General features: G+C 37.3%; 1 protein-coding gene across 6 annotated transcripts in view; it reads right to left on the minus strand.

Annotated features, from left to right (window-relative positions):
- Positions 1 to 22,849, minus strand: part of ACSL4 (acyl-CoA synthetase long chain family member 4) — an 83,867-nt gene that overhangs the window by 7,776 nt on the left and 53,242 nt on the right. For all 6 annotated transcript variants that reach the window (XM_009235166.4, XM_002831987.6, XM_054544959.2 and 3 more), the window contains 9 exons: positions 20,859 to 21,009; positions 20,582 to 20,705; positions 17,004 to 17,075; positions 13,152 to 13,291; positions 12,216 to 12,388; positions 9,468 to 9,542; positions 7,258 to 7,449; positions 5,567 to 5,681; positions 3,390 to 3,547 (listed from right to left, as the gene is read on the minus strand). In XM_009235166.4, the coding sequence (XP_009233441.1) occupies positions 3,390 to 3,547; positions 5,567 to 5,681; positions 7,258 to 7,449; positions 9,468 to 9,542; positions 12,216 to 12,388; positions 13,152 to 13,291; positions 17,004 to 17,075; positions 20,582 to 20,705; positions 20,859 to 21,009 (1,200 nt within the window). The remainder of the gene's footprint in view (positions 1 to 3,389; positions 3,548 to 5,566; positions 5,682 to 7,257; positions 7,450 to 9,467; positions 9,543 to 12,215; positions 12,389 to 13,151; positions 13,292 to 17,003; positions 17,076 to 20,581; positions 20,706 to 20,858; positions 21,010 to 22,849) is intronic.

Below are 22,849 nucleotides of genomic sequence, written 5' to 3' on the forward strand. Positions count from 1 at the left end.
CAGTCTCAAAAATTTACCTCCCATGCACCTTTCTCAGGAAGCTGCTGAAGGATGTGCTCTACCCAAACCGGCAAGTAAACCAGGAAAAAGACAGATATGAGATCCAGGAAACAGGATCCAACATAGGAGAGAAGCAAAGGAAATTCCCAGGATGATAGTAAAGGGAAGCCCTGGGGAGCAAATAGTCTAAATTTCAGCACGAGGATAAAGGGCTCTAAGAAGTATGTCTCCGAGAACAAAAATACAGACATGCTATCCTTTCCTGTATTAGGGAGAATTTTTACAATTTTATCAGAGTTTAGAGGAAGAGTTAAGAATAGGTATACAAAAAACTAATGAAGAGAGGAAATTTTAAGATCCAGGGAAACACAAAAAATTGTCCAAGAAAGGAAATATAATCATAAAACACTATGCAGTTCAGCTGTGAATATTTTCATAATCATAACGGAAACCTGCGTGTAAAATGCAAATTGTACTATTGGAAAAGAAAAAGTGTGGTGGGGAAGGCAAGGAGAATGGTCATAAGAAAGGTAAATCATCTTCTATGGTTAGAGGTCCATAAAAGTCCATAACATCACAAATGAAAAATTCAAGAAGGAGCAATATAACCATTTTCTTTAGAAAAACGGAGACGAATGCCAGAAACTTTAAAAAAACAACTAAAGTTGAAGACAGATGAGAGTTGGGGAAAAGAGGGATATAATATGGGCTGCTTTTGTTGCAAGTCCATAATACTGACATTTTTTAAACTATATATACTTGTTATATTGATAAAACTGAAACTTAAAAAAAGGTTATAAAATCAGCCACCCACATGGAATCCCTTGTTGGGAAAAAAGAAAAAAAAAGCCTACTATTGAACTTGAGCATTAATTTTTAATCTCTTTAATTTTCCAATCAACGTTCCAATAAGCTTTCTCAGTCCTTTCTGCTAACGTAAAACTGTTGATTACTCTCTTTCCTGAAACTCTCTTAGCAGTGGTCTGCATGGGCATTGCTCTCCTGGCATCTTGCCAATCATGCTTCCCCCACACATCTTCTTTCTTCATCCATTCCTTATATGCTGGTGTTATCCAGAGACCCATCCACAGCCTCCTGTTCTCCCTTTACAATCTCACCCAAGGTTGGCCCATCTACTTTCATGGTTTCAATTATCCCCGAGTCTATAGTAGAGTCCAGGCCTTTCCCAATAAGATTTGGACTACACACAACCGCCTGCTGGACATTTTAAATTTGATTATCCAAAATGTGTTTTTTATTGTTTTCTTTTTTATACTTTAAGTTCTAGGGTACATGTGCACAACATGCAGGTTTGTTACATGTGTATACATGTGCCATGTTGGTGTGCTGCACCCATTAACTCGTCATTTAGCATCAGGTATATCTCCTAATGCTATCCCTCCCCCCTCCCCCCACCCCATAACAGGCCCCAGTGTGTGATGTTCCCCTTCCTGTGTCCAATTGTTCTCGTTGTTCAATTCCAATCTATGAGTGAGAACACGCGGTGTTTGGTTTTTTGTCCTTGTGATAGTTTGCTGAGAATGATGGTTTCCAGCTTCATCCATGTCCCTACAAAGGACATGAACTCATCCTTTTTTATGGCTGCATAGTATTCCGTGGTGTTTATGTGCCACATTTTCTTAATCCAGTCTATTATTGATGGATATTTGGGTTGGTTCCAAGTCTTTGCTCTTGTGAACAGTGCTGCAATAAACATACGTGTGCATGTGTCTTTATAGGAGCATGATTTATGATCCTTTGGGTATATACCCAGTAATGGGATGGCTGGGTCAAATGGTATTTCTAGTTCTAGATCCTTGAGGAATTGCCACACTGTCTTCCACAATGGTTGAACTAGTTCACAGTCCCACCAACAGTGTAAAAGTGTTCCTATCTCTCCACATCCTCTCCAGCACCTGTTGTTTCCTGACTTTTTAATGATTGCGATTCTAACTGGCGTGAGATGGTATCTCATTGTGGTTTTGATTTGCATTTCTCTGATGGCCAGTGATGATGAGCATTTTTTCATGTGTCTGTTGGCTGCATAAATGTCCTCTTTTGAGAAATGTCTGTTCATATTCTTTGCCCACTTTTTGATGGGGTTGTCAAAACGTGTTTCAAACTACATGTGTCCCATACTGACCTCATCATCTTCTTGTATATGCCAGCTCTTCCTCTGGTATTTTCTAGCTCAATCAGTAGTAGTATTTACCTTGTCGCTTCAGCTACAAATCTGGGGGCTATCCTAGACTCCTCTTTTCCCTTATCTACATTATCCAATTAATCACTGAAGTGTGCCAATTTTGCTTCATAAACGTTTCCTGATTCCCTGCTTCAGGCCCTCATTACTCACCACCCCCCAGTCTAGGTATCTCCTACAGTCCTCTTCAACTGGCCTTCTGCCTCAGTCCAGTCCCCCTCAAATTCATCTTCAGCACGGCCTCCAGAGTGACTGCATCTCTCCAAAATGCAAACTTGACCACATCACTAACCTAGTAAAACCTGCCAATGCTCCTCACTGTCTACAGGATTACATCCAAATTTCTGAACAAGCATAGAAGGTACTACACAACTTGGCCTCTGCTAACCTCTACAGCCTTACCTCATACTTTGCACTGTACCGGTACCACCAGACTCCTTGTAGTTCCGTGCACACATCATCCTTTTCATACCTATTTGCCTTTCTCATGTTGCTTCTTGACCTAGAATGCCCAACCTAGTTAACTTCTAATTAACCCTTAAGAATGAGCTGAAGTGACATCTCTTCCATGTCCTCCCAAGTAGGTTAGGTACCCTCATCTGTGGTACCATGATTCTCTGTTCATCTCTCTATTGCTGTTAAGATTGTTGTCTCTCTCATGTGCCCCTCTCACCTGATAATGAACTACATGAGAGCAAGAAATGAGTCTTACTACTTCTGTATTCCTAGTGTGTAACACAATTCCTGGCATACACTATATAAGCAGATTTTCTCCAATTGGTTATTAATGTACCATCTGAGATAGTCCATTTACAGAGCCAAAGTATACACACAAAGCATAATCATGGTTATAACACTATTTACTAAACTTAGAGTTACTAATTTCTGCTTTACAGACACAAAGTAGATTTATGTAACAGATCTACCCAAAGATGGACCATTCCAAACACAGGCTAGATGACCACTTTGGGAAAGATGTTGAAACATGCAATAAAGAACTACATAGGTTATTCTACTATATGACATTGAAGGATCCTTCCAACATGGAAATCCATTATACATATTTCAGAAATAGGTTTCTTAAAATCCTGTATTTTATTATTAAAGCAAATGTCTTGAAGAGTCTAATGCAAAAGACATCATTAGATGACTTTTAGGGACTATACCAGTCTAGCAATTTCTTACTTACTGGCATTTGCAGCTTCTCGAATTTCTTTCAGTATTTCAGCTTCCATAGCAGGATTATTGCAGATATCAACCCAAGTTCCTTCTACCCCTTTCTGTTGTGCCAAAAGTGTCAACCTTTTCTGGTTAGGAACCACAAAACTGATCACATAGGACTGATCACTAAAAAAATAGAAAACAAAACAGAAATGAAAACATTGAGAAAAGTTATTCATAAACTAGTCAATAAAACAGTACAATACAGATAATTCCAAATATATATTTCTCTTATTTATTAAAGTTTCATTAGGAAATGATAAAACCCATAGTACCAGCATAAAGAAGGATATATAGACCAATGGAATAGAGAAACTAGAAGTAAACCCTTGTATCTATGGAGAAATGATCTTTGACAAGGGTGTTAAGACCACTCAATGAGGAAAGGACAGTCTTGTCAACAAATGGTACTAGGAAAACTGGATATCCACATGCAATGAATGAAGGTGGACCTTTACCTTACAACATATACAAAAATTAGCTCAAAATGGATCAAAAATCTAAACACTGAAAAGCTATTAAGTGGGTGCAAAAGTAATTGACATTAATGGCAAAAACCGAAATTACTTTTGCACCAATCTGATAAAACTATAAAACTGCTAGAAAAAAAAAAAACAGAAGAAACACTTTATGAGAATAGATTTGGCAATATTTCTCGGACATGACACCAAAAGCAAAGGCAACAAAAGCAAAAAACAGATAACTGGGACTACATCAAAATTAAAAACTTGTGTGTATCAAAAGACTCAATCAGCAGAGTAAAAAGGCAATCTATGGAATAGAAAAAAAACATTTGCAAATCATATATCTGATAAGGGGTTAATAAACAGAATATATAATTTCCACAACTCAATAACAAAAAACCAAATAGCTCAATTAAATAATGAACAAAGAACTTGAATAGACATTTCTCCAGCGATAATATATGAATGGCCAACAATCATAGGAAAAGGTGCTCAGTGGCACTAATCATTGGGAAAATACAAATCAAAACCAAAGCAAAATATCCCCTCACATCCATGAGTATGACTACTATATAAAACAAACAAGCGCTAGTGAAGAAGTGGAGGAACTAGAATGTTTGTGTACTGTTGTAGGAATATAAAAATGGTGCTGTTGCTATGGAAAACAGTATTGCAGTTCCTTAAAAAATTAAAAATAGAACTGTCATATGATCCAGCAATTCCAAATCTAGGTATCTATCCACATAATTGAAAGCAGGATCTCAAAGAGATATTTGCATGCTCATTTTCCTAGGAGCATTATTCACAACAACCAAAAGGGGGAAGCAACCAAAATGTGCACTGACAATGAATATATAAACAAAATACATTATATGGATACAATGGAATATTGTTAAGCCTTCAAAATGAAGGAAATTCTGACATATGCTACAACACGGATAATCCTTGAGGGCATTATACTAAGGGAATTAAGCCAATCACAAAAAGGCAAAGACTGTATAATTCTACTTATGTGAGATTTCTAGAGAAGTCAAATTCATAGAAACAGAAAGTAGAATGGTGGTTCCCAGGGGAAGGAGGGAGAAGAAATAGGAGTTGCTGTTTAATGGGTATAGAGTTTCCATTTTGCAAGAAAAAAAGGTCTGGAGATTGGCTGCACACCAATGTAAATATACACAACACTACTGAACTGTACATTTAGAAATGGTTAAGATGGTAAATCTTACGTTATATGCTTTTTACCACAATTACAATTTTTTAAAAAGAATAAAACCCATAAAAATAAGACATATCAACACATAAAGAAAATGGCTCAGTCTCTTAGGCTTTTGATTTAGAAAAACTTGGGTTCAAAATTCATCTCAACATGTAGTAGTTGTGTTACATTTTTGGGAAAATTACTTATGCTAAGTCTCAATTGTCATGGATGTTAAATGAAATAACTTGTCGCACAGCTAAGTATTTAGCAAGATGCAGGTGTCCAATAAATAGTTAACACGTCTGAGTTATCTAAAATGATCTTCAAGCTGTTGAATTCACTAACTTACATAAATGTACAATTCCCCAGATCTGATGAAAATTCTAAGAGAAGTCTATGTTACCCTTATGGTAATACGTAATCACATTATTTTCTAAATATCTTTTGACTTATGAAACAAAAAATACAACTTTGGAAAGTTACCTTTTGGCAAAAGCACAGATGTTGTCAATAAGTGGACAATTCTTCAGTGCAGCTTCTACTTTCCCAAGAGATACATATTCTCCTGCTTGTAACTTCACTAGATCTTTCTTACGATCTGTAAGTCATAAAGAATGTTAAGTCATCCATAGTCTGTTTAACTAAGGTATATGCAATTCTGACTGTCTTCTTTGAATATCATTGCCTTAATTGTTATTTACAAAACTACTTCTTCTAAAATTACTATTAGGTTGGTGCAAAAGTAATTGTGGTTTTTGCCATTACTTTTAAAATGGCAAAAACTGCGTATATATAATGCTTGCCCATACACACCAGTTAAAAATAAAATGCCTAGTTAAATAAGTATTGGCTAAAAGTTACACCTTATACCCAAAGCTTTAGCATCTTATTATAATCTTAAATACTATAATCAATTTAATAGAGGGAACTAGGACTTTGGAACATTCGATTTGAATGGTAACTCTGCCTGGTACTAGCTAAGTGATCCTGGGCATGTCAGTTAACCTCCTAATCCTCAAGTTGTATCAGGATAATGATGCCTACCTCATATAGACATATCCCACAATGTCTGGCATGTAGAACACATTTAACACATGTCAATTCTCCTTTTCCACTTGTGAAATTATCTTGTTAAAATGACAGTTCTCTAAGAAAGTGCTAGCACAGGATGGCACAGCTTGAATAATCATCACATGGCCTTGAAATGAGTATGAGTGCTGATTTGCCTACCCGTAGCCTGGGAACCCACTCTACATAAATAACCTTTGATTCCAGTGCAATTAAGGAACAAGGGGGAAAAAAGCTTGTTGTTTCTCAACTGAACCATGGTTCCTGGTTCAAATTTCTAGATGAAGAACCAATTTTCCCAGGAAATCTCTAACTATATTCAGGTCAGATATCGTGAGGTCCAGCGACGGATTGAAATCAGTCACTACATGTAGGTGAGGAAACTCTATGTCTTAAAAAAGACCTGACTGGGATCTTGCTGAGGGGTTCTCATCAGCAAGTTTTAACTTTTGCCTCATCCAAGTGAATAGCACAAGGGCCCATTTTGGAGTCATTTTTTGAACATAAAGGTCCACTTCAGTAGACTCAATGAGGACAATGCCAAAGTAACTGACATTCTCAGAACCGACTAGTGCTAAGGATTGATATTAATTTTCTAAGGTTCAGGCCTCGTTAGACCCATATAAATAGCCAACAGTAAAAAAAAAATATATGTGCCCATGCTGCCCCTTGGGTGGAGAGGTGAAGAGTGAGGAAGGCCTAGCATAGAGTATGTTATAGGAAATGGTTATATAAAATCACATGTGGTTGACCAAGAAAGACGTCCTCTGAGCTCTTTTTGTTTTCTCATTACCTATTTGCTATTTCCCTGCCCATTCTCTCTACACTCAATGCTGCTGTTGCTAGTGCTGCTAGTACTTACGCTAAAGTTCAGGCTCCGTTTAGAATATTTTACATATATCAACTCATTTAATCTTAACAACAGCCCTATGAGGTTGGTATTGTCCTTGTTTTGCTGATGGAGAAGCTCATACATAAGTTAAATAACTTGTCCAGAGTTTGAACTAATGGAACCATCAACTTTATTAATGACTGATCAATATTACCTTTCATATATACTGAAGTTATAAAAACTAAAGAAAACTATAAAAAGAAAACATTCTAACCTATAATCTGTAAACATCCATCGGGATGGAATTCTCCAATATCACCAGTGCAAAACCACCTTTGTCCATTTTCATCCACAGAATAATCTTCTGCTGTTTTCTCTTCATTTTTAAAATATCCCATGGAGATGTTCTGTCCACCAATTACGATTTCACCTCTGGGGTTTGGTTTGTCATTAATTGTATAACCGCCTGGAAATCATAAAAGTAAATTAGTTATTGTTCTACAACAAATTTCATTAATTCTTAAAGCTTATACGTATGTTAGTATTTTTCTGCTGATCAAATTTTATATAACTTTATGAGAGAACATTAGTTTATATTTACCAAAATTTACATGAGGATACTGGGTGACTGTGATTTTAAAAACACTAAGAAAGGCTCAATGATAATCACCACCAACAATCACCCATCTCAAACCTTCCCATACCATAACATTTCACACTTAGAACACCATTAGAGCTTAGTGTTCACAGAGTTCTGTTAAGATAAAATCACCCCCAGGAAGAGTAACACTTGAAGCTGTTATAAGTAAATTACTGACATACTGATATCAATGCATTTCAAATTTTTTCTAAGGAGGTTTTAACCAAAAAGAACGTGCAGTTAGTACCCAAAAATGGTAGCACCATAAAGTAAGAGGGAAAGGGGGGACTATGGGAAACAGGAAGAAAATTGCATTAATTTTGCCTGTGGCCAGTCATGACTTTAGAAGTTCAAACACTAAACTAATTGATAATAACTACTAATATATTTCATCACTACTCATTACCTCTGTATTACTGAAGGAGGCTTACTTTAAGGAAAATATACAAAAATCTAAATTTGCAAAATAAGATATAGATTAGATTTTGTGTCATAAAAGGATTAAAATCAGGGTTCCTTTCAGCTGTTAGCTGCTCTGATAAACTTAAAACTATTCAATATTTCAACACGATAAAACCCATTGTATGTTAAAAAAAAACTGAGATCATTCATACAGTATAAAGCCAAAGAGTCTTCACAGCAAGGAAAACTCCAAATACATGTTCAACAAGGGACCTACTCCCCAAAACTGACATTAAGGCCCAGTACCAGGAAATCAGAAAATAAAAATTATAGTAAAACTTGGTAAGGAGATTTTTGCCTTTAAACATTTCTCTGATTCCACTGCCTAACAAATAAAAACTTACCTAATAAAATAATTCTGATGTTGATGTCCAAAACACATACACACATACTATTTTCTTCAGATTTTCATGGTAAAATTGGAAAGCCATTACCATGGAAAAAGGGAAGACTAAGTCCCAAGGTGTAAAACTCTTGCGAATGCAACTGGCTTTTTAAAATGTGTTTTTAAAAAAGAAATAGTCATTTGCTCATAGACCACTGACAATAACATACATAATAAAAAATGCTTTAGAAACTTAAAGTTTATGTTAGATAAAAATGCATTCATTTTCTCAGGGTTTGGAAAACCTAAGGGTTGCATCCTACAAGGTAACTTGTACTTTAAATTTTTAGTCCGTGGTTCCATCCTAAGGTAAATATTCTCTTTTAAAATCTTAAGCATTTTAATTATTCTTCCTTTCTCTGACATGGCTAGGCTGTTAATTATTTGTTTTATTTAACAATCTACTTTATTGTAGTTACTGTGTATGTTTAGTATCTTTCATTAAGAAGACTGGATGATATTTGCCTTCAGCTACTTTATAGAAAGGATGATCATCAATGTCTCTAGTTTTCTTCTAAGTGGCTTGTCTCTGCAGGTACATATAAAAATTCAACTATACAAATAGCTGGACAATTGAGTCTCAACTATGAAAATATTTTCTGGGATCAAGATCTAAGAAGTTGGTGTGTGTATGAGTGCAACCCATCATTCTATCCCCTAAAAATCTGGGGTTTCTCAGCCCAAACATTCTCACTAGTAAAGTCAAGTTTCAAGGATCCTCACCTTCTCCAAACCCAGAAAGCTCCAGTAAGAATTTTTTTTCTCTTTACCTTCAAGTATTGTCAAGTTCAGAATCATTAGTCCTAGATTCTAGAGATTTTATTTTCCTCTTGGGAACCTAAAGGTATCACTGAGGAAAAAGAACGCATGGGGACAGGCAACAGCAAAACAGCAGAGAATTACTTGCTTCCCCAGACTTTAAAGAAATGAAAGTCATAAAGCTGACAGTAGTTTTCAGCATATCTTGAATCACTAGAGCTTTTCATAAAATTCTTACCTTCTTGCCAGTCTTTTAGCTTAATTTCACAGCAAATAAGAGGTGCTCCAACTCTGCCAGTAGTATAGTCAGTTACTGTGAGGGGAAAAAGTAACAGAGATATTAGCATACCACATTCCAGATTTGTACCAATGTACTGGGAATATTAGAGTTAGAGCCAGAGTCAGAAAAATGACAAAAGAAGGAGTGCAAAGTGTGATCATTTTTCAGTATTTCAACTCCATTTCAGTAGTGCAATGGATTCCATTGTTGTTACATCATTTTTGCTTTTCATGGTTATATTTTATGTAATTAAGTATAAAAATATCTATTAAAGGAGGAGAGATGGCTCCACCGTTATCTACCTAAGCTTGTCATAAGATAGATTTTGATTGGAATTCCTGCTCTACCACTCATTGGCTGTGTAATATGGACAAGTAACTTAGCCTCTCTAAGCCTCCATTTCCTCATCTATGAAATGGAGATAGTAACAAAAGCTACTTCACACAGGGATATGCTGTGAGGATTAAATGAGATGATACATGGACAATGCTTAACACTTCTTGGCACAAGCTAAGCCTTCAAAAGACGTTAGCTGCTGTTGTCAAACATCATCATGATGACGATATCCCTTTGCAATTTGTGATTATTGCTAGCAATAAACAAATATTTATGGACAGCCCATTATGTAAACAGCATTATATTAACTATTATGAAGAAAACACATGAGAGATAAGGAGACCCTGCACTCAATGACCTTACAAATGAACTGGGAAGAAATGCATGTGAAACAATTCAGAGAACATTTAAATACTAAACTGCATGGCACTGAAGGTAAGCACAATAGTAGCTTAGAGACTCAAACAATGAATGTAAAATGAAGTGGTTGGGAAAGACATTATTGAAAAGTGGGCATTAAAAGATGGTTGTGATCAATTAGCAAAAAGGGCATTCCAAGAGAAGGGAAAAGAAAATACAGAGAGATGAGACCAAGAATGCCTTTATAAGCAACAGTAAGAAGGCTGGCGGGTCTGGAGAGAAGAGCCAGGCATTGTGTATATGTGGAGAATAATGGAAAATGATGTTGGATAAGTACACTAGCATCAGATTAAAGATGTCAAAGCTAGGTAAAGAGGTGTTTAGATTTGATACATCAGGTATCAAGCAGTGGGTGAGGTGGATGTATCTAATAGAAGGATACAGGATAAATTAGAAGTGATGTAACGTAGGCAGACACAGCTGTTACAAGGCTGTTAGGTCAGGCCAGGCGCAGTGGCTCACGCCTGTAATCCTAATACTCTGGGAAGCTGAGGTGGGTGGATCACCTGAGGTCAGGAGTTCGAGACCAGCCTGGCCAACATGGTGAAACCCTGCCTCTACTAAAAATACAAAAATTAGTCAGGTGTGGTGGCACACGCCTGTAGTCCCAGCTACTCAGGAGGCTAAGGGAAGAGAATTGCTTGAACCCGGGAGGCGGAGGTTGCAGTGAGCTGAGATTGTGCCACTGCACTCCAGCCTGGGCAACAGAGCAAGACTCTGTCTCAAAAATAAAAAGGCTGTTAGGTCGGAGCAGAATGGAGCAATAAAAAGTTGGACGACAAAGGTGGTATGGAGGGAAAGGAGAAACCCAATGAAGGAATGATCTGATGACATTTAAAGATATTTTCAAATAAACAATCAGATGACTTCAAAGCTGATACCTGGAATGACTTTAAGGATGGTATTACCATTGACACAAACAAATAATTTGTCAATAGAGAGACAGTTTAGAATAATGGCATTGATTTTGGACACAATGAGTTTAAAGCGAAAATAAGATTATCCAAAAAAACAATTCCTATACCCCAGTGTTTCTCAACCTAAAGTGATTTTGCTCCCCAGGGGATATCTGGCAATGTTTGAGGATATGTTTCATTGTCACAGCTGGGGTGAGACCATAAACATCTGCTTTGGCAACTAAATATCCTGCAATGCATACAACAACCCTCAACAACAATGAATTATCGGATTCAAAATTTGAACAGTGTCAGGGTTGGGAAACCTCACTTTAGGCTGTTGAAAATAACAAAAGGGAAAGCAAAGAAGTCAGGACAGGAACACAGATTTAAGAGGGAGCATAAAAGTGATACTTCATTTTTAATAGGACAGTTCTCCAAAGAAGTGATCATTTAGAGAAAGAAGACTAAAGGACCAGGGTGACAGGATTTTGAGGACTGACTATGTGGCATAAATATTTATAAGGCGACTGGGCGTGGTGGCTCACCGCCTGCAATCCCAGCACTTTGGGAGGCCGAGACGGGCAGATCACCTGAGGTCAGGAGTTCGAGACCAGCCTGGTCAACATGGTGAAACCCCGTCTAAAAATACAAAAATTAGCCAGGTGTGGTGGCACATGCCTGTAATCCCAGCTACTTGGGAGGCTGAGGCAGGAGAATTGTTTGAACCCAGGAGATGGAGGTTGCAGTGAGCTGAGATTATGCTATTGCACTCCAGCCTGGGCAACAAGAGTGAAACTCCATCTCAAAAAAAAAAAAAATTATAAGGCTTAAAATTAAAAGGTCCACATGATACCTATAATTAAGAATTTATAAACTAAAACTACACTGATTTGCAATCAATCTGATATTAGTTAAGAGGTATTTTAAAGTTGCAATGAATCTGATATTAGTTAAGAGGTATTTCAAAGTTACCATGGTTTCCAAAGGTAATGCAAATATATTTTATTAGCAGCAGCTGATACAGAATATTTACCACATTAATAATGCTTACCTTCAGTAACTGTCCCAGCACCACATGATTCTGTCAGTCCATAACCCTGGCCAATTGGGCAGCAGAAGCAGACATTCATGAATCGGTGTGTCTGAGGAGATAGCGGGGCCCCTCCAGACAGCATCATGCGGACATTCCCTCCCAGCAGAGCCTTCACCTTTTTAAACAGTAACCTTAATAAAGGGAGGATAAATGATTTTAATGTATGCATACATTATTCTTGGCAACACACTAATTTATAAGCTCTGGGAAAGATTCCTCAACTGGTTGAACATCTCAATGTCAGAATCACGGCGAGAATGAGAGGTTAACAAGGCAACAACTAGTAACGCCTTGAAAAAATGCCAGAAAAAAACTCTTTAAAAATGAAGAAAGATAATGTGTAGTATCGGGAAACTATGCTGACACAAGTAAATGAAAGAAAACAGACGTCAGAGGAAAAAAATATTTAATTATCTTTGGAACATTTAATCACCTATCTTATCTCACTTCCAATAAAAAATGCTTCCCCATCCCCACTCCTCAGCATCACATTTCAAATAACAGTTATATTCATATACTTACTGCACTATTTTATGAATACAATAAATCAGAAACCTTCATGCAATGAAGATCACTTTTTTTAGTTAGAAATGACATTTTTTAAGCTCAAGTGTCTTGATTCAAAAGTCTATTTTAGTTTTTCTTTATGAGACTAAATTTTATAAATAAATCTTAAATATATACTCAATTATTAAAATTTGTTAAATTGCCAAGATCAGAGTCCTCTGCTTGCTGTATAAACAATAAGACTTAGAATAAAAGAGAAATTCAACCTTATGATCATGATGGTGATATTCAAATGAATTAACTTGCCATTTATTTATTCATCTTCTGGATTTAAAAGCATAAAAAAATTTAAAGGCTCAAACCACAGAGCCTATGAAATGTACTTACAGATTGCAAAGAGGTGCATCATATCCCTTTTTGATCTGTTCCAATTTGTAATCATAGCCTATCTTGAACAGAGTTTTCTGAATATAATTCATCTCTTGGACTTTGCTCATAACATTCTTATAAATTCTATCCATGATTTCCTGAAAGTTAAACAAAATATTCAATAATCTGAAAAGAATGGAGACAGTCTTTACTTGAAGATACCTTACTTGCAACATCTTGGGTAAAAGTCTTTAGCATAATGGACATATTTGTTTCTTTAATTATATAATTAATTTCACTGACTACTTGTTCACTACTTCAAAAAGACTAAGGACAGATATAGGGGTTTCTTCAGTTCTATACATTAAGTTAATCTAAATTTTTTTTTTTTTTTCTGGGGACGGAGTCTCACTCTGCTGCCCAGGTGGGATCTCGGCTCACTGCAAGCTCCACCTCCTGGGTTCATCCCATTCTCCTGCCTCAGCCTCCCCAGTAGCTGGGAATACAGGCGCCCGCCACCACACCCGGCTAATTTTTTGTATTTTTAGTAGAGACAAGGTTTCAATGTGTTAGCCAGGGTGGTTTCGATCTCCTGATCTCGTGATCCGCCACCTCGGCCTCCCAAAGTGCTGGGATTACAGGCGTGAGTCACCATGCCCAGCCAAGTTAATCTGAATTTTTAAGAAATGTTAGCTCGAGTTTAGAGAATTCACTCAGCTGTCACAGAAAAAAAAAAATTTAATCTCTGTTACAATATATTCACTTATTCTCAAACAGTACCAAAACACCTGACTATGTTGAATCTATTCATAATGCTTTTCTCTTTTTTTTACTACAACTTTGTGACCTTCTTACAGCATGGCAGAAAGCATTAGTTTCTTAAAATCCTAAGTATCTATAGTTTAAGCATTTCTATTACATTTTAACAGAAGCAAAGAACATGATTCTTGCTCACACAAACTTGGAAAACTGGAGGTAGGACCAGGTTTAAGATATACCGACTCCAAGGTTAATACAAAACAAACAAAAAAAATAAACAGCCCAGACTACCACTAAATGATGTTTTCTTGAAATTATTTAACACAAATTAAGAATTATTACATAAAGCACATCTGTTTATAAATACGTGTTTCCAAATATTTAAAATATCAATTATCAGTACAAATTAAGGTATGCTATAATGAATAATTTAATGGGCAGTTCTTTCAATATTAGAATAGAGCCACTCACAAATGAAGACAGCAGAACCATCCCTTAAAAAGGTTACCACAGGCCGGGCATGGTGGCTCACGCCTGTAATTCCAGCACTTTGGGAGGCTGAGGCAGGTGGATCGCGAGGTCAGGAGTTCGAGACCAGCCTGGCCAAGATGATGAAACTCCGTCTCTACTAAAAATACAAAAATTAGCCGGGCACGGTGGCAGGCGCCTATAATCCCAGCTACTAGGGAGGCTGAGGCAGGAGAATCGCTTGAACCCAGGAGGTGGAGGTTGCAGTGGGCCGACATCACACCACAGCACTCTAGCCTGGGTGACAGAGCAAGACTCCGTCTCAAAAAAAAAAAAAAAAAGGTTACCATAGCACTCAAACATAGTACAATATTGTTTCCTCCATTTCCACAAAAGGAATCACTATTATATAACTGAAATATTTATCTACATCTGTGACAGAATCCCCAATCATTCCCTAGCAGGACTTGAACATCCTACTATAACCATCCTTCTTAAAAAGCATATGAGATCTTAAAAAAAAGCGGGGGTGGGGAGGGGAGAGGGGTCTGGGGCTTGGGAATGAGACAGATGTGTGAGAACCATGTCTACTGCTCCTTCCAGCACTGGATACTAATCATAGACATCGGCAAGGCCTTGATGAGTAAGGAACATAATACAGTTGTAACATGTTGGCAGAGTTTATTGTTAGCACATTAAGTCACCCTTTATCTCAACCTAACATTACATGATGTTCAATGGAGCCACAGCTGATAAGTAGTGACTTATTCTGAATTTTCATTGTGAATGTTATAGTATTCAATCAATCTTTCATTCTGACCCAGGAAAGAAACAAACTCAAAAAACAGACTCTACCAAAAATAATTCTCAATAATAAGAGTTTTTTTTTTTTAAATGGCCTATTTCTGGAGGAACAGGAGGGGCTAAAAAGGAAACCCAATAATATTTGATGAGGTGCCAATGGACTAGCAACATAGGAGACCATTACTATATCAAGGCCGCAAGAAATAAGAAAAGTGTCATTGGAACCTGGATGAGGACTCTAGCCATGGGAAAGACCTGGTTACAACCAACGGGAAAGAGACTATCCAACAGGGTCTCCTGACAACTGCTAAAATCTGCAGCCCAGCAGGAAAGGAGCAAAGGTAATAAGTGTGCAGACTCTCTATCTTTCTGCCCTCTGATCTCTCATGAGGCCCTCCAATTGGCTGAACCCAACCAGAAGTCATAAGGCAAGGACGCACTGGTAATTCGTGCACAGAACATAGCCCCTCAAGACACAAAGTAAAGCAGGGAAGAATGGACAATGGGCAATTAGAGGATAAGCAGCCTATGTGCTAACTGTGCTTATCCTTCAGGCCTAAAATCGGAGATTACTTCTTTAACATCTCAGCCCTTACCTCTTCCTGTGTTATCTGAAAAGGTTTGCTAGGGAATTCTGTATGTGAAACAGTCCTAAATAGACAAGCCATAGTGGTTAAGAAGACTGGTAGACTGATACTCCACCAGTATCAGATTGGTAGAGTTCAAACTTTGATTCCATCACCTATGAGCTGTGTGGCTTTGGGGCAACTTTCCTTCTTTATAAGATAGAGTAACAGGGCCCACCTTGCAGTCTTAGAATTAAGTGAGATAATTTATCTAAGGCATTTTGCACAGTGCCTACCTAGCACATAGGAAGCACTGCACTAGCTATTATTAGCAACTTTTTTATGGTTTTAGTCAGATGCCTCTTCTTTCTGTTTGAAAACTTTATGAATTACACAGAACCTCTAAATAAAAAGGCAAAGTCTTCTCTGACCTATTCTACTTCTTTGTTATTTGGTAATTTTGCAATTAGAAGCTAAAAGGACCATAAAGTATCTTCCATCTGTAATTCTCAGAAAAACTTGGACTGAATACTTTCTTACCTAATCTCAGACTTTCCATATACAAAAGTAATTCTGTGAAAGATATTGGGGTAAGATTTCAAGTCTGATCATAATATAAGCAGTAGTGATACACAGTCTTTCTGAAGTTTCTGAAGCATAAAAAAGCTAGAACATATTTGATTACACAAATCTGAAACATGGTGTTAAATGTTTCAAAATTCATCATTACAAGGCTATAAAATGTAACATCTTTTTTTTTTAAGGCAGTATTTCACATGAGGATTCTGAATATATACAATTAAACTTTTTTCCTTTGGGAGCTCTCTCCAATTTTCAGTTTACTTAATCACCATAAGAGAGTTGGGAGGGCTTAGATCCTCGACCTTGTATACGATTCTTCAGCTCCCTAGGATAGCCTAAAGTTTCCTCATTTTTTTAATTAAGAGATTAAACAAGATGATCTTTAGAATATATTCTACCTTAAAATGGTCTGACCAATTCTCATAGTAGGTAATCTGAACTAGGTCATTTTCATCACCTAATTTTCATGTATCAGCAAACTCAAACAGGCGTACATTTCAAAATCTTGCCATTTTGTCTTCCCCAGTATGGTACCTAAGATTTTAATGAACACATTTGCTGTGATTTCAACAAGGTAAAATTATTTTAAAATGTAGACATATCTAAGAGTATTACTTTTTAAAAGGTCCAAGTACGATCAATAAATTATATAAACGATCCTCTTATGTTCATATTTATATTCTGTACTCACCGGAACAGCAGCCATAAGTGTGGGCTTCAGTACAGTACAGTCTCCTTTGCTTCCTTTTTTAATTTTGCTGGACTATATTAAAGAAAAAATAAATATGATCAGGAAAACCAACCTTAAAACATGTTGTAATTCAAGTATTAATAACAAATACAGAAGTTACACTTGGAATTTGAGCTTTTATTGCTCTGTGATTATCTGTTAACAACTATTATAACCTACAAGTCTCAAATGTAAGTACTTTAGTGCTACAGATAACTGCTTCTAGCACATTTCACCTTCCTTGGAGGAGAAACCTTGATCCAGGATAATAAGAGAATGAGATATTTTGATGAATCAAACATTCTTATTAATAACATAGTATCAAATATAGCACAGACTACTACTACATTTTCAAAAAAACTTGCTTAAGACAGATATAACACTAAAACAAAATTGAAGGTGATTTTAACTTTCTTTGATTAACAATAGGCAAAGCCACATCTTGAAGACACCACTATGAACATCAATTAACATCATACTGAAACTCTAATTTGGTAATATTCTAGTTGGTAAGATACAGAGAACACTGCCAGGGACAAAGTAGAGATACACATAAATGTGCACAAATGGCCATCCATATAGAGGATGGTTCTCCTGATAGAACTAAGTTGCCTTTCTCCTACTTTTCTTTAATATGGATAAAGGAGATAACTCGTTTTACGTATGTGCAAGGATGTGCACATTTGCAAGTGGAAACCTACACAGAAACCATGTACACCACACACAGGAGGGCTGCTCTACAGAGACAAAATGGGCTCTCATGTCCTTCAGGTTGGAGTTGCCCTCTGCATGCTATTGACCAGTTCTTGCTACAGAGAGCAGTTCCAGGATAGCAGAAGCCACAAGAAGCCCTTCTTTGTTTTTTTTACTCTTAGTAATTTTATCAGTTATTTTGTCTTCTTGTGATCATAGTAATCCTGGTTATGACAATATTGCTATCATCAGTTGGCTCCAAATGTGGTGCTTCTAGTCTCCTGCATCCTTCTGATTTCCTATGTGAAGCAAGTTCCTGTGTTTTAGATTCCTAGTAAGATTGAGAGTCTTTACAGTAAAGTTCATTTAAAAAGTAGGTGTGAATTTTACTGAACAGGCTTCTAATGTACTAGCTTAGCCTAAGAGACAGCAAGAATTAAGTCAGACCAGCAACAGACTCCAGCTGTCCCTCCTTTCCCACACTGAGGCTATTGTTCTCAGAAAGGCAGTGAAAAATCAAAGAGTGGCTAGTCCTGGCTTCCAAATTCACAAAGGGAAAAAAAAATTATACTCAAAGTTTACTGAAATGTTTTCTACATTTTGATAATGTCTCTGAGCATAAGAAAAACCCACGACAACAAAACATAATGATCAGAGATTTTACTAAATTTTTTTTAGAGTTTAAGCCTCAGTCTTATTGATAGGTCTACTTTGATTTTACTAGGTCAAGTTCTGTTATCAATTGGATAGTGTATTTATTCATACCATTACTATTCTAGCAGATTTTAAGTGTGAATTTATAGCTGAGTGGTATAGTCAAACACAACAGCACCCTGTCATACAAAGATTGTGTTTCTTAAAGTACAAAGCTAGGAGTTGTTTGGAACAGAATGCTTTCTCACAGAAAAAGCCACTTTAAAAGAAGGCTGGATTCTTCTTTCAAAGAGAATCCAATGTGGTAATGACCAGGAGGGGACACAAGGGACATTCACGGGTGCTGATAATGTTCTTTGTTTTCGTAATCTAGATGGTGATGATCACAGAGGTCTATATGTGTATGTGCTTATTAAATCTCATCAAGCAGTACACTTAATATTTGTGCACTTTAAGTCATACATCAAAAAAAAAAAACCACAAAAAAAGGTGATTGGAATCTCAAGTCCAAAAAAAACTATTTAACTTTTTTGTTTTAATAGTATACAACCTATCTAGCCTCTCCCTAAAATGGTATTTCTACAAATAAAGTATTACAATTTCTAACTGAACACTGAGGACGTATCTTACCAACTACATGCTCCATGGAGACTCTCAAACAAAAGGCAGCATTGCCTGGTGGGGGGCGGTCTGAAAAACAACAGCTGGGCCCCCACTGTTGGAAGAGCAGAGCCACTTATAGACAAGTCATTCCTACCTATACTCGCTTTATCTTTCAGCATCCAGAACCCCACAGCTTCTTTAGTGGCTCTTTTTTTTTTCCCTAAGCCTGGTTGAAGCTTTTCTACAGCAACTATTCCAAAGAAGACATAAAACAGAACTGTGGACAATAGTATTAGGTGTGTAGTTTCAAATGGGTATAACATATATGAGTTAGCCCCACCCATTGTTGGGATTTCTGCTATGAACTACAGAAAGAAGGAAGAATCCTAACTTGGTATGGTGAGCTGAGACTACCTTTGGAGGCGCCTCAGCCCCTACCAATAGAACTTTCTGTGATGGTAAAAATATTCTTTATCTTTGCTGCCTAATATGGTAGCCATTGGTCACACGTAGCTATTGAGAGCTTGAAATGTGGCTAAAGCAAATAAAAAAAATTTTTTCAATTTTACTTAATTTTTTTTTTTTGAGACAGAGTCTCGCTCTGTTGCCCAGGCTGGAGTGCAGTGGCACGATCTTGGCTCACTGAAAGCTCCACCTCCCAGGTTCATGCCATTCTCCTGCCTCAGCCTCCCGAGTAGCTGCGACTACAGGCGCCCGCCACCTCGCCCAGCTAATTATTTTGTATTTTTTTAGTAGAGACGGGGTTTCACCATGTTAGCCAGGATGGTTTCAATCTCCTGACCTCGTGATCCACCCGCCTCGGCCTCCCAAAGTGCTGGGATTACAGGCATGAGCCACCGCAACTGGCCCTTAATTTTTATTTAAATATCTGCCTAGTGGCTACTGTATCAGATGGTACTGCTCTAGAAAAATCTCGGGAAAACTGGGCCAAGACCCTAACATATCTCCTCCCAGAAACCCACCAATGCTCATGGGTAGTGTGTCAAAAAGGCTCATTGCATTTATATTCTCTATCGTAGTTCTCAAGAGTAAAAATCTAGTAGAAAAAAGTAATTATTCATTTTTAAATAATTTTAAGACTGGGCACAGTGGCTCACACCTGTAATCCCAGCACTTTGGGATGCCGAGGCGGACAGATCACTGGAGGTCAGGAGTTCGAGACTAGCCTGGCCAACATGGCGAAACCCCATCTCTACTAAAAATACAAAAAAAATAGCAGGGCATGGTGGCGGGCGCCTGTAATCCCAGCTACTCCAGAGGCTGAGGCAGGAGAATCTCTTGAACCCGAGAGGCAAAGGTTACAGTGAGCCAAGATCATACCATTGCACTCCAGTCTGGGTGACAGAGCAAAAGAAAAGAAAAAAGAAATAATTTTAAAATATATAGCTAAAGCAATGCTAACAAACCTACAGGGTAATCTCCTATAGCTACATATTGTTCATGGAAGCTATTTTGAGGTCAAGGAGAAAGCTTTAGCTGAGTTAAAATATCTCGAGTCCTAGTAATATGTTCTCAGCCAAACTATGCAGCATCATATGATCATGCCAATATACTGAAAAGTTTGTCACCTGGTCAGAGAGTGTAAGCGGAGAAGAATATCCAATCCTGCAGCCATAGGTAAAGCAAGATATCTCTGCTGTCAGTTCTAACACATGAGCCAAAGGCAAGTAGCCAATATATGTGTCCTTTGGTCTAAAACAAAATGAGAGAAATATTTTAACCATTCTTGAAAAGGCATTTGAAGTTAGAAATACCAAGAACTTTATCATTTTAATATAGATTGAGTTTAGAGAATGCTGAACATGAACTCTGATTTCTAAGAAGAAAGTTAAAGAATTATCTTACCCCAGTCCAGGTATTCTTTCACATTGGCCTGTCATTCCAGCTATCAAATTGCTATGATGCATCATCACTCCCTTAGGTCGGCCAGTAGAACCACTAGTATACATAACAATGGCCATGTCTGAAGGCGTTGGTCTACTTGGAGGAATGCCCACTAAATGAATGAATGAAAAACATCACAGTTACTTCAGTTCAAAAGTTAAATTACTAAACAATAATAGGATATTTAGATTTTGCATAATGATAAACTATCAATAGACAGTATTTGCTTTAAATCATCAAAATGAGCTGGGTGAGGTGGCTCATGCCTGTAATCCTAGTACTTTGAGAGGCCAAGGTGGGAGGATCACTTGAGCCCTGGATTTCGAGACCAGCCTGGCCAACATAGCAAGGCTCTGTCTCTACAAAAACTAAAAAAGTTAGCCGGATGCAGTGGCATGCACCTGCAGTCCTTGCTACTCAAGAGGATAAGGCAGGAGGACTGGGTGAGCCTAGCAGGTTGAGGCTATGGTGAGTTATGGTCATACCACTGTGCTCCAGCCTGGGCTAGAAAACAAAAATGTGTATCAAATTCTGGTTACAGTGAGCATTTTGGACTCAATTTGGCCCATTTTCTGGATGTTTAACCTAATCTCTGTCTGTGCATTGCCTCTCCACAGTGTTGTATACAGACCAATGTTGTGGAAAGATTTCTGAGACTTTGGAGTATCAGGAGGACAGAGTATTGTGTATAAACTTCTTAGGCCTCAGTTTCTCATCTCTAAAATAAGACAGCTGGACAGATTGTGGTTACTAACCACTAGTGGGTATCAGAATCACCTGCAGAACTTAAATAAAATACTATTTCTGAACCCCCTTTCTGAAAATTCAGATTCAACATGTCTGGGATAGAACAAAGCTCCACAAGTGATTCTCATATATGCCCCTGATTGAAAACCACTGGATCTGATCTTTAAGGTGACTCCAATGCTAAAATTTGAAGGTGATAAGTTTTAAACAGCACCCTGGAGCTTCCACTTTCAAGACAGTGTATAGTGCTAACCTAGTAACCACTTTTCCTTCCAAGAATATACCAAAATGGCTAAGAAGCCACAGATATATCATCAGAATTAAATACAAGTTTAACAGGATTATCACATTTAAAAATCGTTACACAAATTATTTACATTTTTATACCCCAGTTAAAATAACATTTTTTTAAAACAGTGAGCTATACCACTAAACAAAGATAGTTACACTTAAACTGGCTAATTTTAATGCTTTTTAAAGATATAGTCATAGTTTATAAACCAAGCAAATAAGGACTGCATATTTCCTCTGATGATTAACCAAAGCAACAGCAGTAGCTAAATTCTTCTTAATCTAAGCACATAATGTGATACTTTGCTTCTGCCCACTTTTAAGTAAATATGCAAAAAAGTGGCATCATAATAACTGTCTGTACCACAAAAATATACGTATCCTATCTATTGCAGAGATGAATAGAACCAAGTGGGATATGTGGCCTATTACATTATTGCTCACACAAAATTATGAAGACTATTGACCCCTTAGCTTGCTGCCAACACCCTTTGGTATATCAGCAGAACTGTAACTGATCCCTACCAATCAGGACTTCTCAGTCAAGTTTATCCCAATCTTACAGGGTCAACCTAGTGTAGAAAAACAATTCTCTATGGGTCTCATGTTCCGCACATCTTGCAAGCAGAGACATTGACTTTGTTCCAGACTATCTGTACAAGGATATTTGCACAGAGATAGTGTCTCTCCCCAGAGCAAACAGCAGGCATGCTTACTGTCCAGTACAATAAGATAATAAGATATTCAGGCTCTTTAAGCTCAGAGTTCCTCTCTTATGACACAAATGCTGATATGATACTCTGGCTACTGCTATTGTTGTGAGTAAAAAACTGTCCCTCATCTCAGACCCAAAAGTCTATGGCCCCAGGAAGTTTTGCAGGCTCATCTGTTTGCTGGCAAGCAGGGTAAAATCT

The sequence above is a fragment of the Pongo abelii genome, chromosome X (assembly GCF_028885655.2).
Source record: "Pongo abelii isolate AG06213 chromosome X, NHGRI_mPonAbe1-v2.0_pri, whole genome shotgun sequence".
Classification (NCBI taxonomy): domain Eukaryota; kingdom Metazoa; phylum Chordata; class Mammalia; order Primates; family Hominidae; genus Pongo; species Pongo abelii.